The sequence below is a fragment of the Xiphophorus maculatus genome, chromosome 12 (assembly GCF_002775205.1).
Source record: "Xiphophorus maculatus strain JP 163 A chromosome 12, X_maculatus-5.0-male, whole genome shotgun sequence".
Taxonomy (NCBI): domain Eukaryota; kingdom Metazoa; phylum Chordata; class Actinopteri; order Cyprinodontiformes; family Poeciliidae; genus Xiphophorus; species Xiphophorus maculatus.
In genome coordinates this window covers 29346687-29362436 of record NC_036454.1, presented here as the reverse complement: position 1 = coordinate 29362436, position 15750 = coordinate 29346687, and the positions used below count along the sequence as shown (strand labels likewise).

At 46.3% G+C, this 15750-nt stretch overlaps 1 protein-coding gene across 3 annotated transcripts in view; it reads right to left on the bottom strand.

Annotated features, from left to right (window-relative positions):
- Positions 1-376: 376 nt before the first annotated feature.
- Positions 377-15750, bottom strand: part of kat6a (lysine acetyltransferase 6A) — a 35840-nt gene continuing 20466 nt past the window's right edge. For all 3 annotated transcript variants that reach the window (XM_023343172.1, XM_023343170.1, XM_023343171.1), the window contains 13 exons: positions 14666-14747; positions 13710-13824; positions 12290-12606; positions 11787-11899; positions 10806-10921; positions 10491-10632; positions 10237-10398; positions 9083-9176; positions 8768-8999; positions 7779-7974; positions 7034-7702; positions 5612-5873; positions 377-5498 (listed from right to left, as the gene is read on the bottom strand). In XM_023343172.1, coding sequence (XP_023198940.1) covers positions 2224-5498; positions 5612-5873; positions 7034-7702; positions 7779-7974; positions 8768-8999; positions 9083-9176; positions 10237-10398; positions 10491-10632; positions 10806-10921; positions 11787-11899; positions 12290-12606; positions 13710-13824; positions 14666-14747 — 5775 coding nt within the window. In that variant the 3' untranslated portion in view covers positions 377-2223. The remainder of the gene's footprint in view (positions 5499-5611; positions 5874-7033; positions 7703-7778; positions 7975-8767; positions 9000-9082; positions 9177-10236; positions 10399-10490; positions 10633-10805; positions 10922-11786; positions 11900-12289; positions 12607-13709; positions 13825-14665; positions 14748-15750) is intronic.

Genomic DNA, 15750 nt, shown 5'->3' with positions numbered 1-15750 from the left:
CTCCGCTGTCACCCGCGTCTCTTTATTTTGCGCTCTCTCTTAGCATACAACGTGACATGTACAATTACAAAGGATACAAAAAGGGAAGCAATATAAACAGACAAATATACCGAGCTCATTTGTACATGCCTCTTAAATGTAAGGAAGTCATCCTATACACACACACAGACACACATACACGCCCACACACACACACACGCACACGAGTAAAAAAGAAAAGCAATAAACAAAACGAAAAGAATGCCAAGTGACCTTTAGATATTTGTAGTCCTTTTGTTTAAAATAGCATTAATATACTACACAAAGATAGAAAAACTCTAGAGATGAGATGGAATGGAGAGGTTAAAGGCATCTTAAAGTCACTAAAAGTGAGTGGTCATTTTTTTTTTTACATTTTGAATTTCTTAGTAATTATCCACGAGGCGAGCTAAAAAAAAATGTTCGTTTTTGTTGTCGTTTCCTGAAACAGAAGAGAGACGTTACGGGGGGTGGCGGGACAAAAAGAATGACAGTACCAATATCAATGTCAGAATTTCCTTTTTATATTATAGAAAAAAAAAATCTCTACAATCGTTTTCTAAAGACAAAAAGAGTCAGCTTTTGTGTCATAAAAGAAAGCTGCCCAGTCTGATAAAATTCAGAAACCAAATGACGAAAGAAACGAGGACAGAACAGAGCGATACACTCAAAAGAAAGTATGCATGTAGAAAAAAAAAAACACAAAACACAAACGAGAACAAAAAAAAAAAAATCCCCTCCTCTTTTGACTTTAAATACTGGTACATGGAGCGACCTGTTTACACCTGTCATCTGAACGCCGTCCCCCACGGGGAAAGTAGGAGCGCTCACCCGTCTCTCACCCTGCTTTAGCTTAAGTGCGCCTCCGTCCGAGGGCCGACCCGAGCACTGGATCGGGCGTTTTAGGCACACCTTTCAGAAAGGCTGGATGTCTGCTGCCAAACGTCTAGTCAGTGGGAGTGCAGAAAGAAACACTACAGTTTTAACTAAAAATTAAAAAAAAGAAAAATAAAGAACCCTTGACTTTGAGCAGGTCAACTCTGCTTCCCCCCCCAGGCTGCTAAAAACAACAAGAACTGACGCTGTACACCGTCGGTCAGTGGAGTGTGGACAAAAAGAAGGAGCTGAATGTTGGACGTTCCTGAGCTAGCCGCCGATTGGCGACGGCTAGTCAGCGTGTGTGGATGTTACATATATACGTGTGTAAGGGAAGTACCAGAATATTTACATCTAAAATTGTTTCCAAGTGGCAGCAAACTGGAAAATAATGCTACTTGTTTCTTTTTATGGATATATCATTAATAAGACAGTAACACGCTCAGCTCCTCTGTCTTTGCCGTGTTTTTTGGTACAACACTGTCCATCTGGGAAGACGGAGACTCCGGAAAACGGCCCGGACGCCGCCTCTGGTGCCCGAGCCTTCCGCTTTTTATGTTATTTTTTTAATTGTTTTGGAGGAACCGTCGTCTGACCCGAGCTGCCTCGGAGAGACGCTCGACCTTTTCAGCGAGGCCTAGCGGGTGTGTGTGTGTGTGTCACCGTTTCGGAATGCCACACATATAAAGACAAAAGCAAATAAGAGGTCGGACTGCACACGAGTATTCCAAAAAAATAAAAACAAACAGAAAAAAAAACGACAAGAAAAATAATATTTAACATTATGTTTAACAAAACAGTCCACCTACAAGCTTTCATGGTCTTTTTTTTTTTTTTAGATAAGGCTTCCTATATCAATTAAAAGATTGTGTGCATGGTTGGATATACTCAGTTAACCATTCTTTAAATCTCATTCGAAGTCTGTTGGAGGAAGGAATTCCTGTATTGTCTCTCTGGGTCATTCATGGGGTTTTTTTTTGTTTTAGTTTTTTTGGTCGTTCTTGACCTCCCGCTCCAGGGGCCGGGGAATGCTGTACCCCATTTTGGCTCTTTGAACGTCAGAGGGCCCCTGATTCAGCCCTGCGGTACGCGTCCCGAATCCCCGAACACAGCCAGCTGAAGGGAGAACCAAGCCCCCAAAAAAATTAAAAAACCTGGACAAAAATGACTGCGCAGAGGAACAGGAAATCCAAGCACACTCCGCCTCCGATCAACCTAACCCCGCCCCCCTCGCTGCCAGCAGAGGCGCCGGACCAGGCGGAGGGGAGCGAGGGGCATTTTAAAATCATTATGAGCGTCAACTCTGGTCCCGCATCTCCGTCGCCCTGCTCATCTGCTCATGTACGGCGACTGTTTCGGGACGCCAGCGTAGCTGTGGTGGGAAGGGCCCGTGTACATCATGTTGCTATGGTGATTGGGCTGCATAGGCTGCTGGGGGTAACCCTGCCCTCCCATCATGCCCATCTGCATCTGCATTGGGTACTGCGCTGGCTGGTTCATGTAGGGGGGGTTGCTGTGGTAACCGCTGTTCATCATACTCTGCGGCATTCTGTAACCGGCCGACATGGCGTTCAGGGGCGTCATGTTCATGGAGTTGTACGGCGCCGGCGTGGGCATGAGGTTGGGCATCATGCCGCGCTGCACTGTCAGCGTCCGGGTTGTGCCCTGCATGGCCGAGCTGCGGCCGTAGAGCTGCTGCTGATGCGAGGCTGGCGCCAGCTGCTGCGTGGCTTTGGAGCGGATGGAGATGTGGCCTTTGACCGTGGCCATCTGCCCCTGCAACCTGTGCGACTGCGGAGGACCCAGGCTGATGTTGGTGGCCGGCATGTTGCACTGCAGCTGCAGCGAGCCCAGGTTCATGGAGCCGGAGCTGAGGTTGGCCGGTGAGGTCATGGTGGGCTGGCCTTGAGGAAGGGCGTGGGGCGAGGGGGCCAGGCCTGGGTTGGACAGGGAGACGCTGGTGGCGTACGACGTGACGGAGGCAGAGTGCGAGTAGGGCATGGCGTGTGGGTCCATGATAGTGTTGGTGAGCTGTTGGAGCTTCGCCAGGCTGAAAGTGGCCGTGGACTGAGGGTAGCTCCCTGTGCCGAAGTCCTGGCTCATCCGCTCGTATATGGCACGGCCTCCTCCTCCGCCCCCTCCGCTTTCTGGGATCTCCATGATCATGGGTGTGGAGGCGAAACCGTTGCCCATGCTGCACTGGGACAATGCCTGTTGCTGTGGTGGCGGCGGCGCTGAAGGTTGGGATTGAGGATTGGGGGTTTGCTGCGGCGGTTGCTGGGGAACCTTTTTCTGCGACTGAGGTTGCTGCTGCTGCTGGTTGGTGCTGGGGGGCCTCTCGATTACTCCGCAGCTTTGAGGGGACTTGATACCGCAGCTGGGGGTGTTGGAAGGAGGTGGGGGTGGCGGAGGCTGCGGCACGGTGTTACTAGCTCCTGGTCCAGTTTGCTGGATGAGGCTACAGCTGCCCATTCCCAACTGGGACCCCCCATTGGCTGTGGAGGGTGTGAGGCTGGGAGTCTGCACAAAGGAGCAACTGTTGGATTGCGTAGACGAGGACGATGGAGTGGCAGAGGTGGAGGAGGAGGAAGATGACGTTGTGGCGGAGGGTCCTGCCACAACGGCGCCCGACATCGCCCCTCCATTACCCCCATTTCCTGTTCCGTTGCCCCCTCCGCCGCCCATAGTGGAGTCGTAGCTGCTGGGGTTGTCGTAATTCTCTGTCGTGCTCTCGATGCTGCCCAGGTCGCTGAAGCCACTGTCCACAACCTGCTGCGAGTGGTCCGACACCGACGGCACGTCCATCATCGGAGAAGTCTCCATGTTCTGCTGGGATGGGGCAGACAGTGAGCTCGGGTGTTCTGGAGTGATTTGGGTGTAGCCGCTGCCGGTGCTGCTGCCTGTGGATCCGGCGGGGCCCGGCGTACCGCCCCTCTGTCCGGCAGGTGTGCTCTCCACGACACCTGAAGACATCCCTGGGCTGTTGACCGAGCGAACAGACTGGTTGGGCAAAGGAGGCACTGGAGGGTTTGGGAGTGGGCTGCTATGTTGTGAAGCTCCACACTCCTCCACTAAAGGCAGACCCTCCTCTTCGTTCTCCCCCGTGTGGCTATAACTCTGCAGAGTCCGGCAGGCAGCTAGTGTCTCCTCGCAGTCTTGGTAAGCGCCATGGTGGGGCTGCGGCTCTGCCTCTTCCTCCTGGACCTCTCCTTGCGTCAGCGACTGCACGGCCTGCATCGTCTCCAGGTCCAGCTCGTTGGAATGCTGATGCTGGTGGTGCGGATGGTGTTGGCCCAACTCCTCCTTATACTCGGCGTGCTGGTGTGGGTGGGAGTGTGCGTGTTGGGGTTCCATCAACAGCGTGACGTCTTTGTCGTCCGGGTGTAGCGACTCCAGCTGCATGTTCTCAGAAGGGACGGCCATAGCGGTGACTGTTTCCACGGCTGCAGCCGCTGCGGCCGACTCCTCTTGCTCCCTGCGCCGCCTCTCCTCCTGCACGGGGTCGGCGGAAGGAGGCGGAGACTTGGCTTCCTGCACCTCCTTCTCAGCCTCCTCCTCCTCCTCGTCTTCCTCCTGCTTGCTGACATAGCTTGGCACCACGCTGTTGTCCATGTCTAAAAAAGCCTCGCCACCTTGGGGTTCTTCTTTGACCGGAGGAGAGTTTGGCCGAGAGGTGGGCTCGTCCTCGTCCTCCTCATCCTCTTCGTCTTCTTCGTCATCCGAATCTTGTCTTTTTCTCGACTTGCAGCTGTTGCTCTTGTCTTCTAAATGCCCGTCACCTTCGTCATCCGCGTCGTGCTCTTCGCTCCGCCTGCTGCCGGAACCCGGTGTGACGGCCATTCGCCTGGTGACGCTGCTGCCTCCGCTGCCCATGCTGCCACTTTCCTCTTCTTCCCTGTCTTCGTTGTCGTCATCGTCCTGCCCGTCAGCTACCTCTGCGTCGTGGGGTTGGGAATGTTGGGCCCGTGGCCCTGACGCAGACGAGGAAGACGAGGGGGACAGTAAGGGACGGGATGGTGGACGGCTGGGCTTGTCGTCCACCCATGCGGTTTCAGTGTCCTCATCGTCGTCTTCTTCATCCTCTTCGTCCGGCTCGGAGGTGGGTGGAGGCTTGGGGGCAGGCTGCGGTGGCAGGTGAATGGAACGGTTCTTTGGCGGCCTCCCTCGCCTTTTGGGCACTTTTTGTTCGGTAGGCTTAGGGAAGTAGTCGTCATCGTCCGAGTCTTTTTGTTTGTCAGTTTCGCCGAGTCGCAGACTTGCGGTAGTGTGATCCTCTCCCTGGAGCAGCTGGGAGTCTTTGTCCAGCCGCTGTCTTTCCTTCTCCTGCTTCTCAGCCTCCTCCCGTTGAAGGTACCAGCCCCGCGGCTTGCGGCCAGGCTTCATTTTGATTTTAGGGGTGTGCAAATCTCTGCTTTGGATCTGGCCGCCTTCTTGGTTAGGCCCACCACCGGGGGGTTTCCCGGGATCGCATTTCGCCCACTGCGGTTTGCGGCTCTTTCCTTTTGGCCAACCCTTCTTCTTCTTGACAGGGACCTCGGGGTTGACCATAGGTAACTCTGATGGCCTCGCTGCCAGAGCGGATACACTCAGCACAGGTGTTAGATCTGGAAAAGCAAGAAGAAAAGCAAGAATTATGAAAAACATACACCAGTGTATGTAGAGATATCTACACTAAACTCTTCATGTCTTTCACAAAAAACAAAAACAATTTGCTTACCATCTTCCTCTGAATCAGAGAGGTTGGAGTGGCGAGCTCTCTTGGGTGTTGGCTCAGACAATCTCAGAGCAGATCTCGCTGGGGGGTAGCGACGCAGTGGGTGGCCCAGGGACGTTTCCTCTACAAGTCTGGGCATAGGCCTCTCGGAGTCTGAGTCTACAAAGGGCTCATCCAACACCTCCGTCGTCTCGGAAATGGTCTCTGTCACCACGCTGCTCTGTGGGTGACTGCTCCGACGAAAACGAGGCCTCTTTAGGGGCTTCTAGGAAGGAACAATGCAATTTATTTAGACATCACAATCTCTGTCTAAAGTTGGAGCTGCAATTTGTAGAGGATTCACACTGGAGATGCACCAGTCAGAATTTTTGGAGTTCTGATCTTCAGTTTTTTGTTGGGTTTTTTTTGCCAATACAGATAGTGGCTGATTCAGAATTTTCTTTAAGATCTATGATTTAATAAGCCAACATGCCAAAAAAATTCAGACTATTTCTTTTCTTGCTTTCCTGCCAGAAAGTAACTAATTATAGGCAACTTAGTGCCATGTGTGAAAGAGAGCCGTTGGTTTAAGATCAGAATTTACTATTTTATGAAGCGTTAAGAATTATTGAAAAGTGCACATTTTAGGATGCTTTTACACCCAGACAATCTAGAACTGGAATTCTTTTCACTTCAATAGAAGCCCAGCTGCCTTCTGCTTAAGCAGATTCCAGATATCCGAAACATACATTTTTTTATATCAAGAATTGATTTATAGTTTAAAAATCCTTTCTGGTTATTAAATGTTAAAATACCATATTTGCTTTATGCAGCAGTACTGAAAACAGATGGTGTGTAAGACAGTACAAAGTTTTGTTGTGTTCACACAGATCACATATGCGATGGAAAACTATACGTTTAGGGACGTCACTTCTGTCTCTTTGAATCGCTGCACTGTGAGGCAATAAAACCGGCCCAAATGAACTCTGGTCCATTTAGACTAGACCAAACAGGTCTGGTAAGAAAGCAGATTAAGTTGACTTTAGCACATTACATTGACGAACACTTTGGTTAGTGCACATAGCGCTACTGAACAATGTAGCGCTATGTGACGACGTCATCCCCTCAAAGCGTGGAAGTATGCTTGATTTGAAAATGTTAACACTCTCTTTGAAATCTCAACAGACTCCATTTGCCTTCCTGTTATCTAGTCAAAGCATTTCTCTCTCCTAGATGCTCAATGAATCACATACATTTCTTTTGAATAGCTTCTTTCATTGTTTTCCTCTGAATTAAATTTTTTACACCTCAACGACATTGAAAAAAATTATCTTCAGAGTATACTTGCCTCCGTAACACCATCTACAGCGAAGCTGGTGAGATTGGATTTTTGACTTTCTGAGTGGCCTTCTTGGTGTATGTCTAATTTGGACAGCTTCAGCTTACCTTGCATTTGAGCCCTATTGCTGGCTTGGTGAGGATGGGCGGGGAGCATCCCCTCTCCTCCTCGTCATCTTCGTCGTCATCCTCCTCCTCGTCATCGCTGCTCTCGCTGAAGCAGCTCTTGCTGACGGACGCCGCTTCGTTTAACCTGAACAGGACCGACTGTGTCAGCCCCTCCCCGGTCCCGTCTGGAAGCCTAGGCTTCGGGCCCCTCTTCTTTCTCGGCGGTCGCCCTCTTCGCGTCGTAGGGGTTATGGAAGGGTGCCTCGCCAAGTCCAGAGAGTGAAAAGCTGAGGAGTCTCCTTGTCTATCCATGGAGAAAAGGGACGGTGGGCTGCTCGAAGAGCCAGCCGTCCGGCCCTCCTCCAGAATCTCATCGTCTTCATCGTCCTCGTCTTCCATGGGGCGGATCTTGGGTGGCCGTCCGACGCGCGTGCTATTCTTTATCTTGCCCCAGGGGCAGTTTTTGGGTGGACGACCCCGCGGCCGACGCTCGCCGTTCGTCGGCAGAGGAGGGTGCGCCGGGTCTGGGACAGACGGCGGGCCATGGACGGACGGGGAAGCTGGGGTGCTTTGGTTGATGGGAAACCCCAGGAAGCCCTTCGTTTCTTCATCCTCCACTCTCTGCTGCATCTGCCAGGGTGTTGTTGGAACCTTGTGGCTTAGTTTCATCTGCTCAGATCATAGAAATATCTCAAAAAATGTATCAATTTAAGTCAAATAAACCCCCCAATTTTGTGGTGCCTACCCCCTTATGAATGCCATCGTCTGGTCCTTCGTCGTCCTCCTCTTCCTCCTCTCCATCCGTTTCTGAGACGACTGTGTTTGTGACAATGACCGGTGTCCAGCGGAGACACTCGGGGTCAACTTCCAGCTGCCGCGGCCGAGCCTTGAGGCGAGCCATGTGGTTGGCCACCACTTTTTCCCTTCGCACCAACACAAGCCTGCAAAAAAAAAAAAGGATCGTTACAGTTGTTTCAACTTAAACAGTACTAGACTGACATGAAATGTTTCTTTTTTTTAAACAGAGACTAAAATGTACCAAATCACAAATTTGTTTGACAACTCTGCACCAGTACAACATTTATCTGCTCCAGTAGCTTCACAAGTTTGGTAAACATCAAAAAACAACGTTAATTTGTTCGGTCAGTGCAATAATTAACAGAATAGCCAATGTAAAATAAATAATGAAACTGGAACTGACAAAAACAATAGGTTGACTAACTTGGTCAAACGTAAAAAATAAACTGCAACAAACCTTCTTTCTAATGGTTCAGAAAGTGGGATCTAGAATCTAATGCGATCTAGAATTTCTTGCAGCATCAGGACCGATACAGATATTAATATCGGATTTCTACACTTTACTTCAGAGATGCACCAATATGAAAATTTGGGTCGATATAAGTATTCGCATTTAATGCTGCTGTTATGGCTGACGAGATATATATTTTAATACCGTTTCAACACGTTTGGGGAAAAAAAAAATGACCAGAAACAGACTGCAACGAGATAAATATAAATATCGGTTATTCGTATCGGCTCGGTTTTATTTATCGGAACCGATACTGACATCTTAAAAAGTGACTAATATCAGCCAACGTTAGCGGCAATATATCGTGCAGCCCTGCTTTACTTCTATGCTTCATCACGACGTGCGACAACTTGAGGAAACCCGAGCGGAGCCCGGAACCGCTCTGGACGTGTGAAGCCGTGCGGCTTTAAGCTATCGCTACTGACCTGTCTCCTCGCTGCTCCAGCATGTTGAGGCTGTGCAGGGTGGTGGTGATGTCCTGCGGGCAGATGCCCGTCTTCTTGCTGAGCTGCCGTATGGTGAGCTGCCGGTCGCGGACCTCGTGGAGACACTCCAGCACCACGCTGCGCCAGTACGCCATGTAGGACAGCCGGCCCAGGTCCGACAGAGGCTTTTCCGGGGAGCCGGGTTGCCCTTCCCGTTTTGACAGCAGGTAGCCTAGAAAGAAACAAAAACGGTTTTATGCGTTGTAAGACGACGGGCGACGTTTTCAGGCGTTTTGGGTGGGCGGGAGTCCTTACTAAAGTCGATGAGAAAGCGTCCGTAGCCCTTGCGCTGGTATTGTGGAAGAATCATGATGCATGATACATTGTATTTCTGTTGACAGTGCTTCTCCTGCAGAAGAACAGAATAAAAAATATTAGCTTTTTTTTTCTTTGAGTGAATGGACATAGGGTTTTTTATTTTGTTTTCGTTCTTGCAGAGGGAAAAAAGTTGATGAATGATTCTTCAATATAGGATTGTAGGGTGTGCCTGCAGCGTTTGTTTATTTCATTTAATCCGATTAGATTTTTACTGCACTTGCAGAAGTATTCAGTCCCTTTGAACTCATGTCCCAACCACACACTTCCGTTTATTTTAATGCCATTTTATGGGATAGATAAGGTAATGCATAATTGTAAGAAACGATTTTTTTCCCCCAAAGAATATTTGAGAAGTATGGCTAGCGTCTGACTGGTCCATTCTAAATCAGCAACAGGACTGCTATCGTGCAGGTACAACTCAAATCTTCTGCAGTCTCTAATTTTTAACTATTTCTCCGTATTTAGCTTTACTGATTTCTCTAATTCATTCGCTTTGATAAGATTACCTTTCTCTGATAATCATGATGCTGCCATGTTTCATAATGTCCCATAACTTTTGGGGGGAAAAAATTGTGTAAATTTAGATGAATATCTGTCAAAAAAAACGAAAACAAAAGTAACCTCTCTTTACGATTCAAAATAAAGATAAACAAAATTTAGCAAAAGGAGGATGGGTAGTTTTTTTCCCTGTAAGATGGAAAATTATGTGCTATAAAAAAAGCACATAAATTCCAACATAATGAAAAGAAAAACAGATCTAAAAGAAAATTACTGCAACTTTCAGTGTGGAATTTCAGTGCAAATATAAGAACAATATTAAAAACGGTTTAAAACCGTAATTTGTTGTTATATCTACATTTGAAACATTAGCTGCTTCTTTAATTCCTTTAGCTAAAGTTATTAAGAGACATTGTTTAAGGCCCAAAGAGCCACTTGTGGCTAAACTTCTGCAACAACTTTTACAATAAAAACTGAAGTTTGTGGCTATAAGAAAATATGAAAAGGTTGTCTGCGCACTGGTTCCTTTTTAATGGTGTAAATGTATTTATCTCATGAAAACAGAGCTTCCGCACGTTCCGAGTCCTGCGTACCTTGGAGAAGTAGCCGACCAGATGGCAACCTTTGTTGTCGTTCTGCGTGAGGACGTAGAAAAGGAAGGGCTCGACGTCATAGTAAAGGGTCTTGTGGTCCAGGAACAGCTTGGCCAGCAGACACAGGTTCTGACAGTAGATTGTGCTAACATTTCCATCGACCTGTGGCGAGACGACGGGGTAAGACGCCAATGATTAGGACTTTTGGTCTCGTCTTTTGACACCCGGTCGCGTTCCCTAAACACATTGCTCACCTCAAAAACAGAAACCTTGTCCTTCCTGTAGATCTCGTTGGCCGGAGGGTGGAACCAGCTGCACTTCTTCATGTGCTGGTAGAGGATGCTGCGGCTCTTCATGTAGCGCAGGCAGAACTCACACAGGTATAGTTTGGGGAGCCTATGAAGACGGACAAGAAGATGGTTAAACGTGGAACAAGTCCATTCAGACTACAGATGACAGCAAGCGACAACTTGTGGCGCTTTAGTTATTGAAGGTAACTGCTACACCTATGAGCGCCGACTGTAAGTCATGTACATTTTGTGCTAATATTTTTTGTTGCGTTAGCTTACCTGCTGTACTCCTGCGGGTACGGAGACGAGTACCAGGTCTGGATTTCAAACTTGCCAAATTCAATGACTGACGGACAGCGCATCTGTGGGTCTGGTGGACCAGTCACGCCAACTTTCTGTTTGGATCAACGACAGACGAGGAAATGGGTCACAAATAGCTCATCATTGGCAAGATAGGCATTAGAGGTAGACCAAGAAGTGACTGGTCATGATTAACAGCGGTTACCAAATAAAGAGAATTAAGTTAGATACTTCCAACTTCAGACAGATGTTTAAAAAGGAATGGGATTTTGATTAAAATTGGCTCTTTTTCAGAACTAATGTTTAAGATTGGCACTGTGGCTTCAGCTGAATTAAGTTTTCAGTTAGCTGTGTCTACGGCTGTCTAATAGACGTATTTCACTGGGATATTCCTAAAAGGACACATATTAAGACATGCAGAAACACACACACATGCAGGTTTAAGATACCCAGGGGGAACAGGCCTTGTCCTAACACAACCCTGTAGCTTTAATCCATTAAATCTTTACAGACCAGTGTGATGAGCCCTGCCCGCACTTTATGGCAATCATGAAGTCTTTTCCACTGCTACTCATCCAGATTAAACACACTTTTTACTGCTCTGTCAGCACCGAACACTTCAGCGTGGCTATTCCAGTCAGAATCCAGGTTTCTATTAAGGCCTCTGCTATGCCGGCCAAACACCCACCGTCTCATAGGTTTACTGTGACATATAAACCCGGGATATAAAGGAGCAGAATTTATGCTTCGTCTCTGTATCTACTGTCTAACCTGTCAGGGCACTGACAGTAAAGTTTATGAGCCTAACTGACAAGTGGGAGTGGATGTGTACAAGGAGAAAGAAGAAAGGAGGACAACAACCTAGTGTAATCAGTTTGTAGCACAGCGTGTTGTCCTAGTTTGACTTTCTGCATGTTGTGCATTCGCGTATTCCCCTCTGAGATACTAAGGGATGCGTACCTGAAGCGCCAGCTCCTGGATATGTTTGAACAGTTCAATGTCTTTTTCTGTCAGGTTCTCGTGTCCGGGCAGTTTGTCTTCGTCCTCCCGCCAGTCGCTGCCGTCCTGATTGTCTGCAAACCGAAACAATGAGCTGACATGAATGCTAATCCGACAACACTAGAGAGCTACCAACATTCTCCACAAAGGTAAACAAATAGATGAAGCTCTTGAGGATACAACAAATAAAGTGGTTAATGTTCTTGATGAAAATCTTAGCATTTCCTCTACTCTAAAGTTTTACACTTCAAACTTCAAATTTACTTTAAATCATTAGAAATAACTTCACAAAAACTGCAGATGTTTTCTTTTAAATTGTTGCCCTGAAACGATCGAGACAGATTCGAAATCAGTAACAAATACAGAACGGTTCAACGTCTCAAAAAGAGGAATATAAAGGTTTACGCATTTAATTCAGAGTATTGCATTGATGTCTCCGTCGGTAACAACAAACTCATCCTCACCACCCCCGTCATCTCCTTCTCCTTTCCGCCCCGCCTTCTTCCGAATGCGGCACTGCTGCGAGTAGTCCACCACCTCCTGCCGCGCCTTGCGGCCCGCCGGCGACGGCGTGAAGAACTTGGTGAGGGCGTCGATGAGGCCCTTGGTCTTGCTGTTGAAGTGCAGGCTGCTGTTGGACTGCTCGTCGTCCCCGCGCATCGAAAAAAGTAGCCGGTCATCGCCGGGGTAACCTTCGCAAGAGGAGCTGGAGGAAGAGTTGGCCGAGGTGGAGCGCTTCCTCCGACCTCGGCCTCCCAGCTTCTTGAAGGGTCGCCCTGGTCTGTGGGGAGAGAGGATGGGAGGGGGCTGAGGTTAGCCTGACTGAAGGAGAATAATCACTCTGCTTAGCACAGTGGTTCCCAAAGATTTTATGGGCCCTCTATGGATTATAATAAAATCCCCCCCAAAAAAGAAAAAAAAAATCAACTGGGAACACAGATCGTTCAACCAGACATAACCCTATATACATATTTTGTTTTCAAACTCCATTGAAGTTTCTTTCACACTTCAGGTTGCAACAAAACTACAAACCATCTTTACAGTGAAACACTTTTGTCTAACAGTTTGTTTTTTTTTGTCATTCATCCATACCGCTTCCTGCAGTATGGCACGGCCCCCTGCAATGGCACGGCGCCCCCCCTAAGGGCGCACCCCACACTTTGGGAACCACTGGCTTAGCATGTGTCGTAGCTGTTAGCTTTCGGTAGCATATACGGTATTTTGGAAAAGCATCTGGGGAACTTTTAATTGTATCCATAAACTTTAAACTAACTTATTGAGACTTGCTACATTACTGCTTAGTCCGCTTTAATCGAGTATTAAATCGGACTGAGCTTTAATACTAAGCTTTAATTTTAGGCCTGGTCAAACGCAGGCCTCTGTCTCGGTTCGGTTGAAGTGAACTCTGGTGCGGTTTGAACATATATACATACTTAGAAGCTGAAATTTACGCCTATTCTTTGCAAAAACAGATCCGACTTGATGGAGTGTTTCTGTGAATATCAGGATTCTTAATAGGATTCTGATATGGACTTTGACTAGGCCTTTCAAACATATGTACATGCTCTAACCTATTTCTTTGCACTGCTTGATGTTGGTCTATGGTTACTGGCTCGCATTGTTTCCTTCCAGGATCAACTGGATTTCATTCAGTGTTATTAAATTACATTTGGCTTCATAACCAATAAGTTTTATTTATCAATATTTTTGAATTATGTTGAATCATTTTCCTTCTATTTTACAGGAACGGGCTTCTGTTGTGTTAAATTCCTGAAACAAACTGATTAAATCAAACAGTTTTAATATAATTAAACGTGGAAAAGATGTGATTTCCCGCCCTGTGGATTTGTCCACCATATTTTGCAGCCAGTCTCCCCTCAGTACCTGTTCTTGGGCCGCCCCAGCGGCGCGTTGTATCGCCGTTTGATCTGCGCCGCCTTTTCGTGCAGAAGCGTCTTTCCCTTATTCCTGGGTTGGCAGATTTGACAAATCCACATGCCTGAGAAAGAGAAACGCAAAAAGAAACGACTGATTGCAGCTGGAACTCAGGAGATGGTTTTAACCTCCATTAACCTTCCCCATTTCTCTTCTCCCTGTCTAATTTCATTTTCTCTTTTCATGCTCATATTCCGGTCAGCCTTGTTTCGCTCTTTAAAGGGAAAAGAGACTAACTGGTAATTTAGGGCACTGAATGTTTATAGCCAATTAAAATAGAAACAGAGTCAACTGGAAATGACTCCTCAGAGCTTTTACGGCTGTTTCTCTCTCTCTTTACAACAAGAATTTATAATTCTTGTTAGTTCCTCAATTTTCTCAAGCTCACCACAGGATGACAAAGCTGCATTTGAGTTAATTGCAAACATGAAAGCTAAACATAAAAATGCTGAAAGGTGACGTTTCCAGCCAGTTTGGGTCACCACCTTAAAAATTTTACACAGCAATTATGAATTTGACACTATTATATGAATTACGGGATTAATCAATGTTAAAAATGTTGCTTTGGAGGTGTGACGAAGCCATGTATGCGTCTGATTCTGGGTCTAAAATTGGACAAAGAAGCCAATTTTTTTGTTGATCAGCCACTCCACTACTAAAACAAATACAGAAAAATTAGAACAACATGTTGTCCCCTCCTTATTAAATATCTCAAAACTAAAATCCCTCCATTGGATGAGATGTTAAAATCTCATCCTCCAGCAGCATGGACAAAGATCAGACAAAGGTTTGATGCCTGAATAGAAATAATCTAATAATTGTTCATTTTCTGTTGAATTCAAAGCGACCCTCTCTGTCATGGAGGTCAAACTGCAGCGCCCGATCGCTGCATCCTTATGATTTACCTTTGGGCATCCGTGTGAGAGGCGGATCGCAGCACTCCATGTGGAAGCCCCGGTCACAAGAATCACAGAACAACATGTTATCCTGCAGAGACAAAAACACAAATATTAACACGTTAGATGCGCTTGACGTAGGACTGGCTGATAAATTGATTTGATCAAATTTTTGGTTTTTCAAGTTTACATTTTAAATTATAATTTTTTTTTTTTTTTTGAACCAATGCCCTTTTTGCCGCACGTTAGGCCTACGGTCTTCGTTGCCAAGTGTGTTTGAAATTTTCACGTCTACTATGATGGAGTATTAGGGCCAGGCTGTGACTACTATTTTTTTAATTATGAGAATAAAGTTAAAATATCGCAAGGATAAAGTTAGAATAATAAAAGAAGAAAGTAGTAATTTTACAGGAACCCCAATATGAAAAGTAACAAAAAAATGTAAATGATTAACGTTGAGCATCATGTGAAGTTATACTTCAGTAAAAGTTTTGCAGATAATAGTTGATACAGTTACTGAATCTTTTAACACATCAGCATCAAATTATTATCAGTAGCAGGAGGTTGAAACGAGTCTGCATAAACTCAGCTTTTTTTCTGGTCATTTTAAGGTGTTTTTTTTTTTTTTGTAAAATTGCCTCTTTTTTCTGACACTATGACTGTAATCTTGTAAATAAACAAAAATTCTTGAAGCCTTGAACTAATAATCCATACAACTCATAGAAGGGCTGACAGGAATTAAAATACTTTTATTTTCTGTCATTTCTTGTTTTAGAAAATAAAGCCAGGACAAAAAAAAACAACAAATAAATAAAATCGATTGAAATCATTCTGGTATGATCTGCGGCCTCATACATAAAGGAGTGCGCAATTTTCACACTAAAACTTGGCGTACAGAAAAAGTTAGAAAAGTGCGGCGCACAAAAAAATTGGATGCATAAAGCCGTGCGCATGCACGTGGTTGAGCACCTTTCTCCTTTATGAATCCTAATTTGCGGGAAATAGAACGCAGCTGCTGGTCCGCCCTGTCGCCACTTATAAATACATATGTAAATTAGTATAAATACCCGCAAGTCTGCCACCACGTGAAGCAG